The 16487-nt window shown below is 38.9% G+C and overlaps 1 protein-coding gene across 1 annotated transcript in view; it reads left to right on the forward strand.

Moving 5' to 3' along the window:
- THSD7A (thrombospondin type 1 domain containing 7A) overlaps nt 1-16487 on the forward strand; it is a 486308-nt gene that overhangs the window by 464461 nt on the left and 5360 nt on the right. The window contains exons 24-26 of the mRNA XM_007982032.3: nt 10972-11067; nt 13803-13885; nt 14233-14443. Of these exons, the coding sequence (XP_007980223.3) occupies nt 10972-11067; nt 13803-13885; nt 14233-14443 (390 nt within the window). The remainder of the gene's footprint in view (nt 1-10971; nt 11068-13802; nt 13886-14232; nt 14444-16487) is intronic.

A 16487-nucleotide genomic window follows, 5' to 3' on the forward strand; every position in this document is an offset into this window, starting at 1 on the left:
TAGGCTGTATTCATTCCTTGCTGAGGGCTCTGGTTCCTCTAAGATTAGGCCTAGATATTTGACCTGCTGTAGGCAAAGCTGGGCCTTTGACCTAGATACCTTATACCTTTGATTAGTTAGAAAGTTCAAGAGACCTAGAGTAGCCTGTTGGCATGAGGCTTCCAAACTGGTAGCCAAAAGTAAATCATCCACATACTGAAGGATCAGAGAGTCTGGACTTGAGAAGTGGCCTAGATCTTGGGCCAGTGCCTGACCAAACAGGTGAGGGCTATCCCTAAACCCTTGGGGTAAGATCGTCCATGTAACTTGGGACGTGTGGTCTGTGGGATCCTCAAAGGCAAAGAGAAACTGAGAATCAGATGCAGGGGAATACAGAAGATGGTATCCTTGAGGTCCAGAACAGTGAACCATTCTGCTTCCTAAGGTATTTATTTGAGAGAGCAGGGTATAGGAGTTGGGTACAACTGAATATAGAGGAATTACTGCCTCATTGATGAGTTTAAGATCTTGCACTAGTCTCCACTGACTTGTTTTTGTACTCCTAGAATTGGAGTGTTGCAGGGACTGCTGCATTTCCTTACTAAGCCTTGAGCTTTTAAATGTTTAACAATATCCCATAATCCCTTATGAGCTTCAGGCCTTAAGGGATATCGCCTTTGATAAGGAAAAGTGGTGAGGTCGTTTAGCCTGATTTGGACTGGGCAGGCATTTTCTTCCCTTCCAAGTTGTCCTTCCAATGCCTAGACTTCAGGGTTGATTCCCTCCTCAAGTAGGGGACAACAAATGGGTAACTTGTTCCCCATATTCATATAGAGAATAGCTCCAGCTTTGGCTAATATATCCCTAATAAGGGTGTGAGACTTTCAGGCATAACAAGAAAGGCATGTGAAAAGAGCAAAGTCTCCCAGTTACAACTGAGGAGGTGGGAGAAATACCTGGTTACAGGCTGTCCCATGATTCCTCAGATGGTAACGGACCTTGAGGACAGTCATACAGGACAGGAGATTAACCCTGAGAAGGCTGTGCCAGTGGCCAGGAGGAAGTCAATTTCCTGGCCCTCAATGATTAAGTGTACCCAGGGCTCAGTGAGGGTGATGACATGAGCTGGCGCTTGCCTCAGGCACCCTCAGTCCTGTTGTTGGATCATCTGGTTGGGGGCTTCTGACCCAGAGAAGCATTGCACTCTGGGTTAGTATGCCTTCCAGTGATTGCATAGCAGACATGGACGAGGGGGTGGCTTGTTTCTTGTTGGACAATCTTTTTTAAAGTGTCCTTGTAAACCACACTGATAAAAAGCCCCACCAGGTGATTAGCCTGCTCCATTTTCTGTCCTCTCTGAACCACCAAGGTTTGTCTGTCTGAGGGCCATGACTAAGGCTGCAGCCTTTCTCTGATCTGACTTTTCCTTTTGGGCCTGTTCCTCTTGGTCCCTATTATAGAACACCGAGGTTGCCAGGTTTACTAATGCCTCCAGATTTTGTTCAGGGCCCAGGGCTTTCTTTTGGAGCTTTCTCCTGATATCTGCAGCTGATTGATTGGGTAATAAAGTTATCTTTTAGAATCAATTGACCCTCTAGTGAGTCAGGTGACCAGGAAGTATATTTTCTTAAGGCCTCTCATAGCTGCTCAAGGAAGGCAGAAGGATTTTCTTTCTTTGCCTGAGTTATGGTAGACATCATTGAATAATTCATGGGCTCTTTCCTAATTCTCCTTAGTCCTTCTAGAACACAAGTCAACAGATGTTTATGACTCCAGTCCCCATGATCTGAGTCAAGGTCCCAGAGGGGATCCATACAGGGGACAGCTTGCTGTAGGGAATTTGTCCCTTTCTTCGGCTGTCATTCTATCTCAAAACTCTCAGACTGCAGCTAAAGCTGCATTCTTTTCATTAAAGGCCAGGGTTTGATCTAACAATAGCATGACATCTCTCCAAGTGAGATTGAAGGTTTGCCCTAGACCCTGTAGGACATCTATGTACCTATCAGGATTATCTGAAAACTTCTCCAGGTCTGCCTCGATCTACTTTAAATCAGAGAGAGAGAAGGGGACATGTCCCCGGGTTGGGCCAAATTCCCCTCCCCCTACAGCTCGAAGGGGACATAACTGATAGCCCTGGGGTTTTTGTGGTCCTTTGGAGATTTCTTTGCTTTTTCCTTTGTGGGCAGGGGAAATTAGAGGAGGCTTATCATTAATAGGAAGGGGAGCTATAGGGAGGCTAGGATGTGGGGGTAAGCTGAAAGGTCCTCCTGTGGGATGTAAATTACAAGCTTTACATAGCTGTGTATTCTTCAATGAATAGAAAGCTTGGACATAAGGTATTTCACTCCATTTGCCTTCCCTCTTACAGAAAAGGTCAAGCTGCAGGATAGTATTGTAATTTGTACTTCCCTCAGGTGGCCATTTTTCCCCATCAGAGAGAGAATATTAGGGCCAAGCCATAGTGCATAAAAAAATAAGCCACCTCTTTTTCAGGGTTTGCAGGTCAAATTGGTCCCAACGGTTTAGGATGCATTTCAAGAGTGAGCCTATTGATGCCTGAGTGTTTCCCATCTGAAAGACAAAACCACCCATGGTTTTGGTTTGTTTCTCTCCGGCCCAAGAACCCACAGCGGTCCCTGGACCCTGCTGATTGGAATAGTTGTGCTCACCGACACAGCAGCAGAAACACCTCTTGCCCAAGAACCCACAACAGTCCCTGGATCCTGCTGATCGGAATAGTTACGCTCACCAACGTGGCAGCAGAAACACTAGTTTTCCTCCTAGACCACAAGGAGGACCAAGGAAGGTCGGATTTAGTGGCCCTTACCAACACATTCTTGAAAACCTCTTAGAGTCCTAAGCATTCTCTTGTTAGTATTGGGACTTTACACATGTCCTAAAAGATGTTATGCCCCAAAAATGAAGTGAAGGGCTATACCCTGAGGGAAGAAAAGGATCTCCAGGGTTGGAAGAGTGACACCACTTGAATAGGAAGGATACAATTTCTGAGGCTCCCCATATCCCAGCTTCAGGAATAGCTTTTGTTAGGCCTGCTTGTCTGAGGAGGGATCCTGAAACTCTAGATAGTCCCCGCTGTGATGGGGCTATGGGCAAAAATTATGTCTTTCTGATTGGTGAGACTGGGTGCCTAAAGAAGGTAACAGAGTCCTGGAGTTTATACTAGAAATCATTCTTATGGGAGAAACTAGAAAAGCACCAGAGACAGGGAGTGGTTTTTAGAAGTGGGACTAGCCTCAGAGAAGAGAGGTGAGAGGAAGTTTGACAGGCATTAGGACCCAGGAGGCAAGGGTCAGGATAGATGGGCGAGTCTTACTTGGGCGACATGACTTTGAGAGTTCTGTTCATGGCCGCAGGGTCAAACAACTTGTTGTTGAGACCCCGGAGCTGAATGACTTTCCTCTCTGTCGACCCTTGGCTCAGCCCCAGTGCACAGGAAAAGTGGAAGCTGGTTCCAGGCAAACCAATGCTCCCAACTCCGAAGAGTCGGAGATTGTTAGAGAGCCATTTCCCAGGAAGCCTGACACCTGTGTCTTCAGTCCAGTGGCTGTGCTAATTGCTTTTAACTGGCCAACAGGTGCCTGGTATTTAGCCCCCAGATTCTAAGGAAAAATAGGACAGTAAAACAGGTCCAATGGTACTCAACACTTGGTGATTGTCCCTTCGTGGTTGCCAAATGTGTCCAGAATTGATTCCTTCTGGTGGGTTCTTGGTCTTGCTGACTTCAAGACTGAAGCCATGGACCCTCGCAGTGAGTGTTACAGTTCTTAAAGATGGTCTGTCCGGAGTTTATTCCTTCAGATGTTCAGATGTGTCCAGAGTTTATTCCTTCTGGTGGGTTCATGGTCTCGCTGGCTTCAGGAGTGAAGCTGCAGACCTTTGCAGTGAGTATCACAGCTCTTAAAGGTGGTGTGTCCAGAGTTGTTCGTTCCTTCCATGGGTTCGTGGTCTCGCTGACTTCAGTAGTGAAGGTGCATACCTTCGCAGTGAGTGTTACAGCTCATAAAGGTAGTGCAGACCCAAAGAGTGAGCAGCAGCAAGATTTATTGTGAAGAGTGAAAGAACAAAGCTTCCACAGCATGGTAGGGAACCCAAGCTGGTTGATGCTGCTGGCTCGGGTGGCCAGCTTTTTTCCCTTATTTGGCCCTACCCACATCCTGCTGATTGGTGCATTTACAAACCTTTAGCTAGACAGAAAAGTTCTCCAAGTTCCCACCTGATCCAGAAGCCCAGTTGGCTTCACCTCTCAATATGGGATACCTGTGTAATGTTGGATGTTCTATGTATGACAAAATTGTTGAAATTGGGAGCTGGTGTAAGGCAGACCATTATTAGTTTTAATCTTTGTGGGCTGCCCCATAAATGCAAAGGTTAAGATGTTTAATGACATATCGGGAGGACTCTCTAGAAAGAGCTTGAGCACTAATTAGGTGGGAATTGGTATCAACAGATACATGTACATATCTTAGTTTTCCAAATTCAGGGATGTGTTTGTCATAATTGATTAGGGTTAACACCTGTTGAAGGAGGGGACATGCCTGTGAGCTGGCAATCTGGGCATTGCAGGATAATTTGTTTAGCTAGTCTCAACTGAAAATATTGGGATAAATTTCTCCAATTTTTGTGGAAAAATTGATGTGATTGGGTGGCTTGGTCAAACAGTGATGTCTTGATGTGCAAATCTGCTTGATCATTGCCATAAGCCAGTGGGCAAGACAGCGAGCTGTGGGTCTGAATATGTGTGATAAAAACAGGATGTGTTCATTGATCCAGGAATTGCTGAAATCAAAGAAAAGGGGCCTACAGGATGGGCTCAAGAGTGCACTTAATAAAGGCTGTTTCAAAGTTTTGCAATAAATAAATGAAGTAAGCAGAGTCACTAACAATATTAATGGGCTGAACAGAAAAGGTTTCCAGGGCCAATATTAGGGCTCCAACCTCAGCTCTCTGAGTACTAGTAAATCCAGATTGAGTGAGGGAGTTATGCAGATAGCTGCTTTTCCATTTTTACCAGAGCCATCAGTGAAAAGTGTTAAAGCATTAGGTATGGGGGAGTGAACTACCTTTGTAGGCATAACTACAGAAGTATGAGATAAGAACTGAAGTAGTTTGTCAGTGGGAAGGGCACGTTCAATATGGCCTGCATAATCAGAGAGTGCTATCTGAAGGTCTAGAGATAGGGGCAGGACTGCTTCAAATTCTTTTTTACTTAAGGATATTCTTATGACATAAGGGTCATAACCTTGCAATTGATTGCATCATTTGCAGCCTTTATAGATGACTTTACTAACTAGCTGGACTTAGGGAGATAGTGTTTTAGTCCCAGTATGTGAGCAAAAACCCATTCTAGGAAGTGTAGCTCTGCGGCCATCTGTCCTATTAATCCTGTTGGGAAATGTTTAGTAGGAAATACAAATAATTGGACTGAATATCATGGGTCTGAGAAATAGCTTGCTCTATTTCCTCAATTTCCCTTCTTGCAGTGGGGGTTAAATACCTGGGGGTGTCCAGGGCTGCATTACCTTTAGGATAGAAAACAGGTTCTGTAATTTGTCAGTCATGATGCCCAAGGTGGGGCGGAGCCAGTCACTATCACCCAGTAATTTTTGATTATCATTCAAGGTGTGTATATTGTTAGTATTCAATTTAACCTCTTGAGGTCTTACTTAGCAGGAAGTTAGTATGTATCCAAGATATTTCCAAGGGAAGGACATCTGTACCTTTTCAGGTGCTATGATTAAACCTAGTAACTGTGTATTCCTCTTGACAGAGGCATATAAAATCAAAAGTATTGGCTCCCTTGGGGCTGCCAGTAAGATGGCATCCATATAGTGGGTGATCTTGCAATTAGGAAATTCTTTTTTACTGGGGAGCAAAGCCTGATTTGCATGATACTGACACATGGTAGGACTGTTCAGCATTCCTTGAGGAAGTACTTTCCAATGAAATCAGCAAGCTGGCCTTCATTATTGATAGCTGGTATTGTAAACGCAAATTTTTCTCTGTCCTGCTCTGCAAGGGGAATAGTATAAAAGCAGTCTTTTAAGTCAATAATGACTATAAGCCAATCTTGAGGAATCACCATGGAGGAAGGGAGCCCCTATTGAAGGGACCCTATAGGTTGCAAATTAGCACTGATAGCACGTAAGTCACGCAAAAGTCTCCATTTACCAGACTTTTTGGGAATGACAAAAATGGGCAGATTCCAAGGGCTATTTGATAATTCTATATGGCCAGTTCTTAATTGTTCCTCAACTAATTCATGGGCTCTTTGTAATTTATTTCCCTTTAAAGGCCACTGTTCTACCCAAATAGGATTTTGAGAGAGCCACGTCAGGGGTAGGGAAGGAATAACAACAGTGACCATTACTAGAAAGGGGTCTGCTATTCACATAATTCATCAAATTCTGCCCTCCAGAGGAGGTATTGACTGGCCTCTAAAGTTGTTTTACCTAGCACTGACAGTCCTATCGGGTCATATGGAAGTAATCTACTATAGCCTTAATTAATCCTCTCATAAATGGGCTAGTGGCTCTGTTTTCTCTAATGCTTTCTCTTATAGGTGTTGAAAGTAATTGGTTCATGTGCCCGATTGCCTTGTAGATCTTACATCACCGGGCAGACCAAGAAGTCCCCTTACAATGCTGCTAAGACAGGGTCCCATAACTGTAGTGTATCTCTTGTCTTTTTTCCAATGTATTGGGGGAGAGGGCTCAGGGAAAACTTCTGTCTCCTCTGTGGCACCTTTACCCAGTAACAATAGGGCTGAAGGAGGAAGAGGAGGCAGTAAGGTAGACAATGGTTCTTCTTCCATTCCCTTGTTAGGCTCTTCTGTGTAGAGCGGGGCCAAAGCAGCCCTAACTAAGGCCCGTAAAAGATGTTACTGGGACCCACTGCCTTTGTACATGATGTCATTTAACATTTCTTCCCAGAGCTCTAGGTCTATTGTGCCTCCTTCTGGGAACTATGGGTTATGGAAAACAACAATTTGCATTAGGTCCCTTAATTCAGCCTCTGAAACTGAGGCTCTGCTAGCTTTCAGCAGCTATTTCAATATTTTTATATACTATTACTCTTGAGCTGATAACTGGGTTTCCCATAATGAAACCCTAGCTTGAAAATCCCCTCGAACTTGGAAATCCAGAGCAAGCACCAATTACTTACAGCACAGTCACTTCACTTTCATTTTTGAGAATTCCGTCACGATCCATTGCAGTGTTCTTCACATGGGCACCACCTGCTGGGCCTGTTCCACAGAAAAATAGTACTCAGACACAGGTATGCAGTGTAAGGGCAGCTAGGGGTCTGCCTGGCATTAGGGTCAAAGTGCACCTGGAGAAGTTGGAGCTGCATGCTTTCATTCACTGTAGGCACAATGCCAAAAGCCTGGAGCAAACACAGTCTGTGAGAAATTAACATTTATTGTTCCCCTTTCAAGGAACATCACGTGTGTGGATGATCAAAGATCAGTTCCTGGTCAACACAAGTAAACAAGCCTGTTCAAGATATTCCCATACATTCCCTTGTACCTAACTCTTTGCCGTCTGCCTCAGGGTCAGAGAACAGCTGCCTTTGGCTATTCTCCCCTGAATCTAGACAGAGCCTTTGGACCTTTCAGAGGGCGTGTTGCTTTCCCTATAGTTTCTCCCACCACTCTGACCGATCTCCTGCATGTTTGCAGTGGCGGGTACCGGTTTTTTCTTTCGATACTGAGTGTGCCCTTTAGGAGCTCCTGTAAGGCAGGCCTGGTGGGGACAAAATCTCTCAGCATTTGCTTGTCTGTAAAGGATTTTATTTCTCCTTCACTTATGTAGCTTAGTTTGGCTGGATGTGAAATTCTGGATTGAAAATCTTTAAGAATGTTGAATACTGGACCCCACTCTCTTCTGGCTTGTAGAATTTCTACAGAGGGACCCACTGTTAGTCTGATGGACTTCCCTTTGTGAGTAACCTGACCTTTCTCTCTATGTGTCTTGTGGTTGCTCTTCTCGAGGAGTATCTTTGTGGTGTTCTCTGTATTTCCTGAATTTGAATGTTGACCTGTCTTGGTAGGTTGGGGAAGTTCTCCTGGATAATATACGGAAGAGTGTTTTCCAGCTTGGTTCCATTCTTTCCATTACTTTCGGGTACACCAATCAAAGGTAGATTTGGTCTTTTCACATAGTCCCTCATTTCTTGGAAGCTTTGTTTGTTCCTTTTTATTCTTTTTTTCTCTAATCTTGTCATCTTGCTTTATTTCATTCAGTTGATCTTCAATCTCTGATATCCTTTCTTCTGCTTGATCGATTTGGTTATTGATAGTTGTGTATGCTTCACGAAATTTTTGAACTATTTTTCAGCTCCATCAGTTCATTTATGTTGTTCTCTAAACTGGTTATTCTAGTTAGCGATTCCTCTAACCTTCTTTCAAGGTTCTTAGCTTCTTTGCATTGGGTTAGAACATGCTCCTTTAGCTCAGAGGGGTTTGTTATTACCCACCTTCTGAAGCCTACTTCTGTCAATTTCTCAAACTCATTCTCCATCCAGTTTTGTTCCCCTGCTGGTGAGGAGTTGTGATCCTTTGGAGAAGAAGAGGCATTCTGGTTTTTGGATTTTCAGACTTTTTGCACTGGTTTTTCCTCATTTTCATGGATTTATCTACCTTTGCTCTTTGATGTTGGTGACCTTCGGATGAGGTCTCTGAGTGGACATCCTTCTATATTGATGTTAATGCTATTCCTTTCTGTTTGTTAGTTTTCCTTCTAACAGTCAGGGTCCTCTGCTGCAGGTCTGCTGGAGTTTTCTGGAAGTCCACTCCAGACCCTGTTTGCCTGGATATCACCAGCAGAGGCTGCAGAACAGTAAAGATTGATACCTGTTCCTTCCTCTGAAAGCTTCATCCCAGAGGGAATAAATATGACACCAAAAGTACAAACAAAAGTGGAAAAGATTTTAAATATCTTTAAATTAAAATTTAAAACTTCTACACAGTAGATCTATAAACTTTGTTTATAGATCATAACAAGGTTACAGGACAAACCACAAACTTGAAAAATATACTTATGAAGTGAATTAATTTCAAAGGATTCATGTATAGAATAGCAAATCTAAAAGTTTGTGATCCAAAACAAGTTAATAGTCTAAAAATTGTTGAGGACCTGAAAGAACTTTTCTGAGATGTATAATTTTAAAAATAGAAAACTTATAATATTTATTTATTTAAAATCAGAAAACAAAATTGTATGTTACTATAAATCACAAATTTCCTGCAAAATAAGTTCATCATAACAAATGGAAAATAACTTTAATGACAAGAGTGGTCTTGTTTGGATTTTTGCAAATCTCCATAAAGTCTAACTTAAGGAAGACAGCCGGATTATCTTATTTGCTTCTGCATTCAAGTTATTGCAGTCTTAGTTTACGTATGTAAAGAAAGTCCAACCTTACACAGATTGTAGTTGCAAAGGGGAAATCCTCACTCACACTCTAAAAGAAAGTCAATGTCTCCCAGGGTCTCTGAACCGCACTTTAAGAATCACTGTTCCAGAATGAAGAATTTCCACAATTCAATGAGAAAAAACATAAATGTCAGTAGTGGGGGTGGGTGGGGGGGGGGGGAAGGCCAAAGGTTTAAATAAGCAGCTTGCATAACAGGAAATCCAAATGTCCCAAAACATTTTTGTTACTGTTCAATAACTTTAGTAATCAAGGAACTTTAATTTAAAATGACAAGGTAACTTTCCATACTCAAAAGACTAACCAGAAAAAATTAAAATCTGGCAATTATAAATTTTCATGAGTGTTTAGAACAATGACAATCTTTATGTACTGCTGGTGGATTTGTAAATTTTCACCTTTTGCAGGAAAAAAATGAACAATATTTAATAAAGTTTCAGCTATCCGTACAATTATACCAAGAAATTTCCCTTCTAGATATGTAACTTAAAGAAGCACCAGGTCATTTGCACAAGATTGACCTTCAGGGCATTGTTTGAATAACAAAACTAAAAATAACCTAATAGAAAAATAGCTAAATAAACTGTGTTATTTAGTACAATGGAATTCTATGTAGCGGTTAAAATAAAATGACTGTACTACATTTTTTAAAATCACTTAGAAATATTTCACCTGTAATATTGACTAAGTTTCAGAATGCTACACAGAATAGGATATATTTTTAAAATTTATGACTGATGAAAGTAATACCATATATCATTTCTGTATATAGTAATTATGTGTGTATAGTGAAAAAATTAAAAGCATGGCAAAGAAAGTCATACATCTTCAGAATATGTCTAGATGGACAGACAGGGAGGGTGATCAGAACAGAGAAGAATACAATTACATCTCATGTTTTATTCATCAACAAGCTAATGAAAACTGAAGCAAATATGGATAAATAATATTTGACAAAATTGCATGATGGAAGATATATATATATAACTATATATATAAGTGTATACAGTTATGCATGATGGAAGATATATATATAACTATATATATAACTGTATACAGTTATGCATGATGGAAGATATATATATATAACTATATATATAACTGTATATATACATAACTATATAACTGTATACATATATAACTATATATATATATATTCCATCATGCAATTATATATATAACTGTATATAGTTATATATAACTATATATAGATATCTATATATTTCTAACTATATAGATAGATATAGTTATTCTCTATACCTGGCTGTATATTTGCAATACTTTTTAAAAATTAAATTAAAAACCTAGGTTCCCACCAGGTAGTGTGACAGCAGACATGGAAAATTAGTTGGGATTGAGGGATATAGCTGCAATTTTAAAACATACGCATGGCAACTTCAGGACAATAAATGGACATTTGAATCATCAGAGATGGGATTATTTTTCAGTTGTTCATAAATATGTTATTAATACTCTATCCCCATGATTATCCTTCTAGCTAACAGAATGTTTTTGCTAATATTTATTATTTCCCTGCAGATGGACACTGCTATGAATATAAATGGATGGCCAGTGCTTGGAAGGGCTCTTCCCGAACAGTGTGGTGTCAAAGGTCAGATGGTATAAATGTAACAGGTAAACCTCTGGTTTCTCTTTGTTCTTTGAAAATCTTCCTGTAACACATATGTGATTGGTTGAAGAAAATAGTTAAGGAAACAAAGTTACTCTTTCAGTATTCAAAGCCTGTTTGGGATTCAGGATGCCTAAGCTGTATATACCCACCTGCTGTCCAATGACAAATTATTTTATAATGGTTCAAATTATCTCTCACCTAGCCTTTTTAGGTATTGCTGCTGAAACGTATTTAATTAAAATACTATGTAATTCTAATAAATAATTGTTATAAATAATTTTCAGACCTTTTCTAGAAATGTTATACATGAATAATTTACTATATGTTTAAAAATGATCAGTTTTTTGACTTTCTGCTTGTGTGCCTTGAAGGCATATTAATACAGACCAAAAATACCACCAAGGGAGTATGAAACAAATCCAAATATCTTGCTTAAATTCAGATGTCTATGATTTAGAGATTTTTAAACTAATTAATAGAGAAGACCTACTGGTAAATTTCAAACCCAGACCATCTGAGCAGCTCATCTACTGTGCCCACATCCCCAAATTATTATATATCCAAAGAAGAAATCCAAAGGAAGAAATTTTTTTGATTGTACTTCGATCAATATATGCCTCCAAAGAACTACTCTAGTGTGCAATTACTGAAAGCCTATCTGAAGCCTGTAAGCATGAGGGATCCCAAGGACCCCTTGAAGGAGGAAGAGACTTTAGCTCAAGATAGGTAGTGAACAACCAAGCAAATTTCCTAGAAAGAAATGCAAGTCAGAACCAGAACCTTAATTTCAGGCACATGGACCCAGAAATCTAAGCCTTTCCATAAACAATTTCTTTTTATAAATATAACTTACAGGAATTGCCATTGCATAGCAACAGCAGGAGTCTTGACAGTTAACTGCTCAGGCTGACTTGCTGCTGTGTTTTGACCCTGCTGTGGGGGAAAATTACAGTGTACATTTGGATGCCTCTGAGTAATGTTCATTTATAAATTTAACTTTAATATATACAGTAAGAAACAGGAGCAAGGATCAATATGATTTTTGAAAACTATCCATCTTTATATTGAATTTTAAATTACCTGGATTTATTGAAACCCAATTATTTATTTCCTCTGTATGGGAGCTGGATCAGGATGTCAATTTTTTTTCTTTTGAAGATATGATTTTATACATGAGAAATCTCTCTCAAGAAATCCTTAATAACAACTCCCTGTGGTCACATATATAACAAAGAAAAGATATCTAGTAGAAACCCTTTGCTCTCTCACTGTATTATTTTTTGGAAGAAGAATCTCCATCTACCCCACTCTAAGAGGTATGGAGTGAGAAGAGTCCTGGACAGGGATAGACAGGCTTTCTGAATGAGTTGTTGTTACAGAAGTCATCCATTCAGCTCAGAGATTGGAAATAAATGTCTCCATTCTAATAGCTTCTCTAGATGATCCTATAGGTTTGCAATTTTTTGATGCAAATAATATTTACCTGACTTTTCTTCCACATATTAAAAACTCTTTTTCCACTGCAATTGGGGTTATTCCCCCAATGCAAAGGTAAGTCAAATTTTAAACGACTTACCTATAAAATCATTACTTTTAATTTCTTTTCAATTCAGCAAAGTGTCCAATGGATTATTTCTAATGCTATTCAGTACCAAAAGGCCAATGTGTAAATGATGTGTGTTAAACTCTATATGCATTCTTTCATCTTTTAGGAGAGATGAGATTATGACAAATAGACAAGCATGTAAAGTATATTACCTATCTTGATCAATTGCTTTAATTTATGAATTGTCCTTATAAGAAACTCAAAATATTGCTCTGTGTGTGTGTGTTTAATGATAACAACTTCAATGTGGCCAATTAACTGCAGTTGCCTTGCAACGACTAACTGCTTTTCTGTGACAATTTTTCTGTATTTTGTGATTGCAATAGAGAGAAACACAAAGAATTGGCAATAGGCACCTGTGATTAAATTCCAGAGAATCATCAGTTCCATAAACAAAGAAAAAATTTTATTTTGCTAATATTATGTTAAACTGAACAAGTATAGTTTGAAAATATGAGTCTCCTTCATGTCACCAATGTTTTTTATATCTATTTCCATCTTAAAACCTCACTTGAAACAACTTAGGCACAGTTGGTACTACACTTGAAAATAAACAAGAGAGAGACAAACAGCTGTAATATCAAGTCAAAACCATAGTGCAAAACAAATGATTTAGTAGATACATTTGTTTTCTTCAGTATATCCAAAAAACACCCTGAATTAGCAGAAATTGTGATTTTTCTAAAAAAGAAATATGCATTATTTAAAGAAAACATTTATTTAACATAAAGAGCTAAAGAGTTATTTTGAAAGACATGAAAACTATCGTTTTACTTGAAAAGGAAATGAAATCAGCTTTTCAGTTGCTAGACTTGGCTTCATGTGCTCCTGGCAGAAAAAGGTTGTATGCAATTAGTATTTTCAAAATAGCAGCTATAAAATAATTATTTCAACAAACGCTTGTTGAACACCTGCTGAGTACCAGGCACTGAGCTAGCTCCCCTGGGTAAGAAGGGGCTGGAGTCACTAAATAAAGTGGTCAAGGTTAACCAAATATTTCACAGTCAACCACTGACAGAAAAATTCCTGGAATTCCCAAGGTAGTTCAGGATTCAAAGACAAGTCACTAACAACAGTGTATTTTCATAACAAGACATATTATTTGTCAAAACATGATTTTCTGTTCTGCAGGGGGCTGCTTGGTGATGAGCCAGCCTGATGCCGACAGGTCTTGTAACCCACCGTGTAGTCAACCCCACTCGTACTGTAGCGAGGTATGTGTAAATTCGTCAGGGCAGACAAGCCAGCTCCATCATTTGTCACCCCACTGTCTCTTGTGCAGTTTTATCTCCCTCCAAAGAAAGCATGTCTTGAGGCATAAAAATCCCATTTTAGACATCTCCTTTTATCAATCTAAAAAGTCCTGAATTCACTTGCTTTCACCTTTAGAATACATTTATATATAATGCCAAAAGTCTGTTTCTATGTAGTTAAAAATATCACAGGAATTACGTATAGTAATTCCCAAAACAAACCTTGTTTAAAGCCTTCTCAAGTCAGCTCTGTTAGACTTTCAAAGATTCCTTGCATGGCTAGTATAAATCTTCTTGTTCTCCTGCAGACAAAAACATGCCATTGTGAAGAAGGGTACACTGAAGTCATGTCTTCTAACAGCACCCTTGAGCAATGCACACTTATCCCCGTGGTGGCAATACCCACCGTGGAGGACAAAAGAGGAGATGTGAAAACCAGTCGGGCTGTACATCCAACCCAACCCTCCAGTAACCCAGCAGGACGGGGAAGGACCTGGTTTCTGCAGCCATTTGGGCCAGGTGAACTGACTAGACGAGTGTTGAAGTAGAAACCTTTAGTTATACATTTAGGCAATGCCAAAGAATTAAAAAGTGAGCAAGCATTTTTATATGAGCTATTGATTATTTTATCTACATGCATTTATTCTGATAGTGCCATCTATTCTTAAATTTTTTACTATCATTAAGGAAAATAACTCATGTTTGAAGTTCAGAGAAATGAAATTACTTCTGAGAAAAAATTTTGGATCAATATGATTCAGTTCAATTCCAGTCCAAAAATTACAAGTATAATTAATTTCAAATTGAACAAAGATGGAAACATGAATTTTTTAAAAATGTGTTGTCATTCAGAACTAGAATAAAGGAGACTACAAAGGCATTCCAGGATTTTTAATTTGATCATAGAAACAGTAATAGTTTGACCCGTAAATAAAAACATCAGGAATGCAGTTCTGTGCCAGGGGTCACGTGGTAGATGGACCAGTTTGTATCAGCCCTAAAAATCAGCATACTCAAATACTCAGATCTGTACTAGTGCCAGATACACAGGGGCAACAGTGGAGCCTTCCCTTCTGGATGGGATGATTCAAATATTTTTTCACATTCACACACAGCTCTTAATGTATCTGGTAATAAATGCAAAGCCAATACAGGCAAATGCTTGAAGACCTCATGATTTGCTATTCTCTACTCTACACACTTTCCCTCAGTTGGATTTAATCATATGCTCATCCCTAGAACTAACCTGGTGCTTGAAAATGTGCTACATGGTTTATAAAGCAGCTAATAATATCATGCCACTTTTTCTCATACCCTGGAGGAACTACTAGTCCATGAAGCAAAGGAAATCTCCAGGCAGAGCCAGGCATAGTCTACTTTAAAATGCCATTAGAAACATGAGAAAAGATGGAAGGAATCTGCATAGCTAGCACATCTCCATTTCTGTGCATTAAGTCTGAATACTTTACCTTATTGGAGAATAAATATTGGATTTTTAAGATATTTTAAATGTTTGGGAGATTTGCTTTTAATCACATGATTCCTGCTTTAATTGGCTTATTTAGCTGATAGTACAATTTATTGTGCAAAGCTGACTCATCTGTGTAAGCATGGGAAACTCTTCCCTCAGTGTTCAAGACAATGGACTAGCAGACAACCAGTAGCAATTTTGACCTTTACTAAGAATTGAAGCAGATCTCCTCAGATGAAAACCAGTCCTTTTTTTTTTCCCAAAAGATTATTGTCATTATTTTAAATTTTATATATAGTTTCCCCAAAGTGAAAATTTTAATATATTTAGAAGGTACATGTTCTGAAAACTTAGATATTCTTTGATTTTGAAAAACCCAAAAAAATTTGTTGAAGAAACTCTCCACATAGAGAACCTCAACCGTGGAATGGTTCTTTTGATTCTAAACTGAACTCAAATTAAAAAAAAAAAAAAAAATCTTTAGGATTAGAAAGAAAGGATATTTAGAATATTTATTGAGTTTATTCCCAGCAAATGAACTTCCAATTTGATCTAACTCCAGGCGAAAAAATTCCACAGTACCAATTCACATTTGATGCCTTTCAAATATTGAATAAACCAGAGTCTACGTGAGGTCAGTTTTGCCCAATCTATAATTTAACACTAAGATCAAATATTTAATTGCAATAGAAAATATATGTTGATGTGAGGATCAAATTAAATCAGCCAGTGTCATTAATAACATCTTGTGCTTGAAGTTTATTCAGAGCATAAAATTGAGGAGTTCAAAGAAGATGAGACCAGAAACCCAAATTATAAAAGTTCCTGTTATATCTGATTCCATATAATAGAAAAGGTAGAAAACAATTTATAGATCCTTTTATATGTTAACCAAACTAGTTGTTTTTGTAAATGACATTGTCAGCCAATTTTAAAACACATTGTAAGTGCAGACTAGATAAAAGATTATTAATTCCATAAGATGTTAAATATATTCACTTTCATTTTACCTGGAATAAAAATGACAAAGTTTTTGTTTAAATACCTATCTGCGTTAACTCGAGGTTGTAGAAACTTTCTTAAAATTGCATT

This window comes from Chlorocebus sabaeus, chromosome 21 (assembly GCF_047675955.1).
Source record: "Chlorocebus sabaeus isolate Y175 chromosome 21, mChlSab1.0.hap1, whole genome shotgun sequence".
NCBI classification, from domain to species: Eukaryota; Metazoa; Chordata; class Mammalia; order Primates; family Cercopithecidae; genus Chlorocebus; species Chlorocebus sabaeus.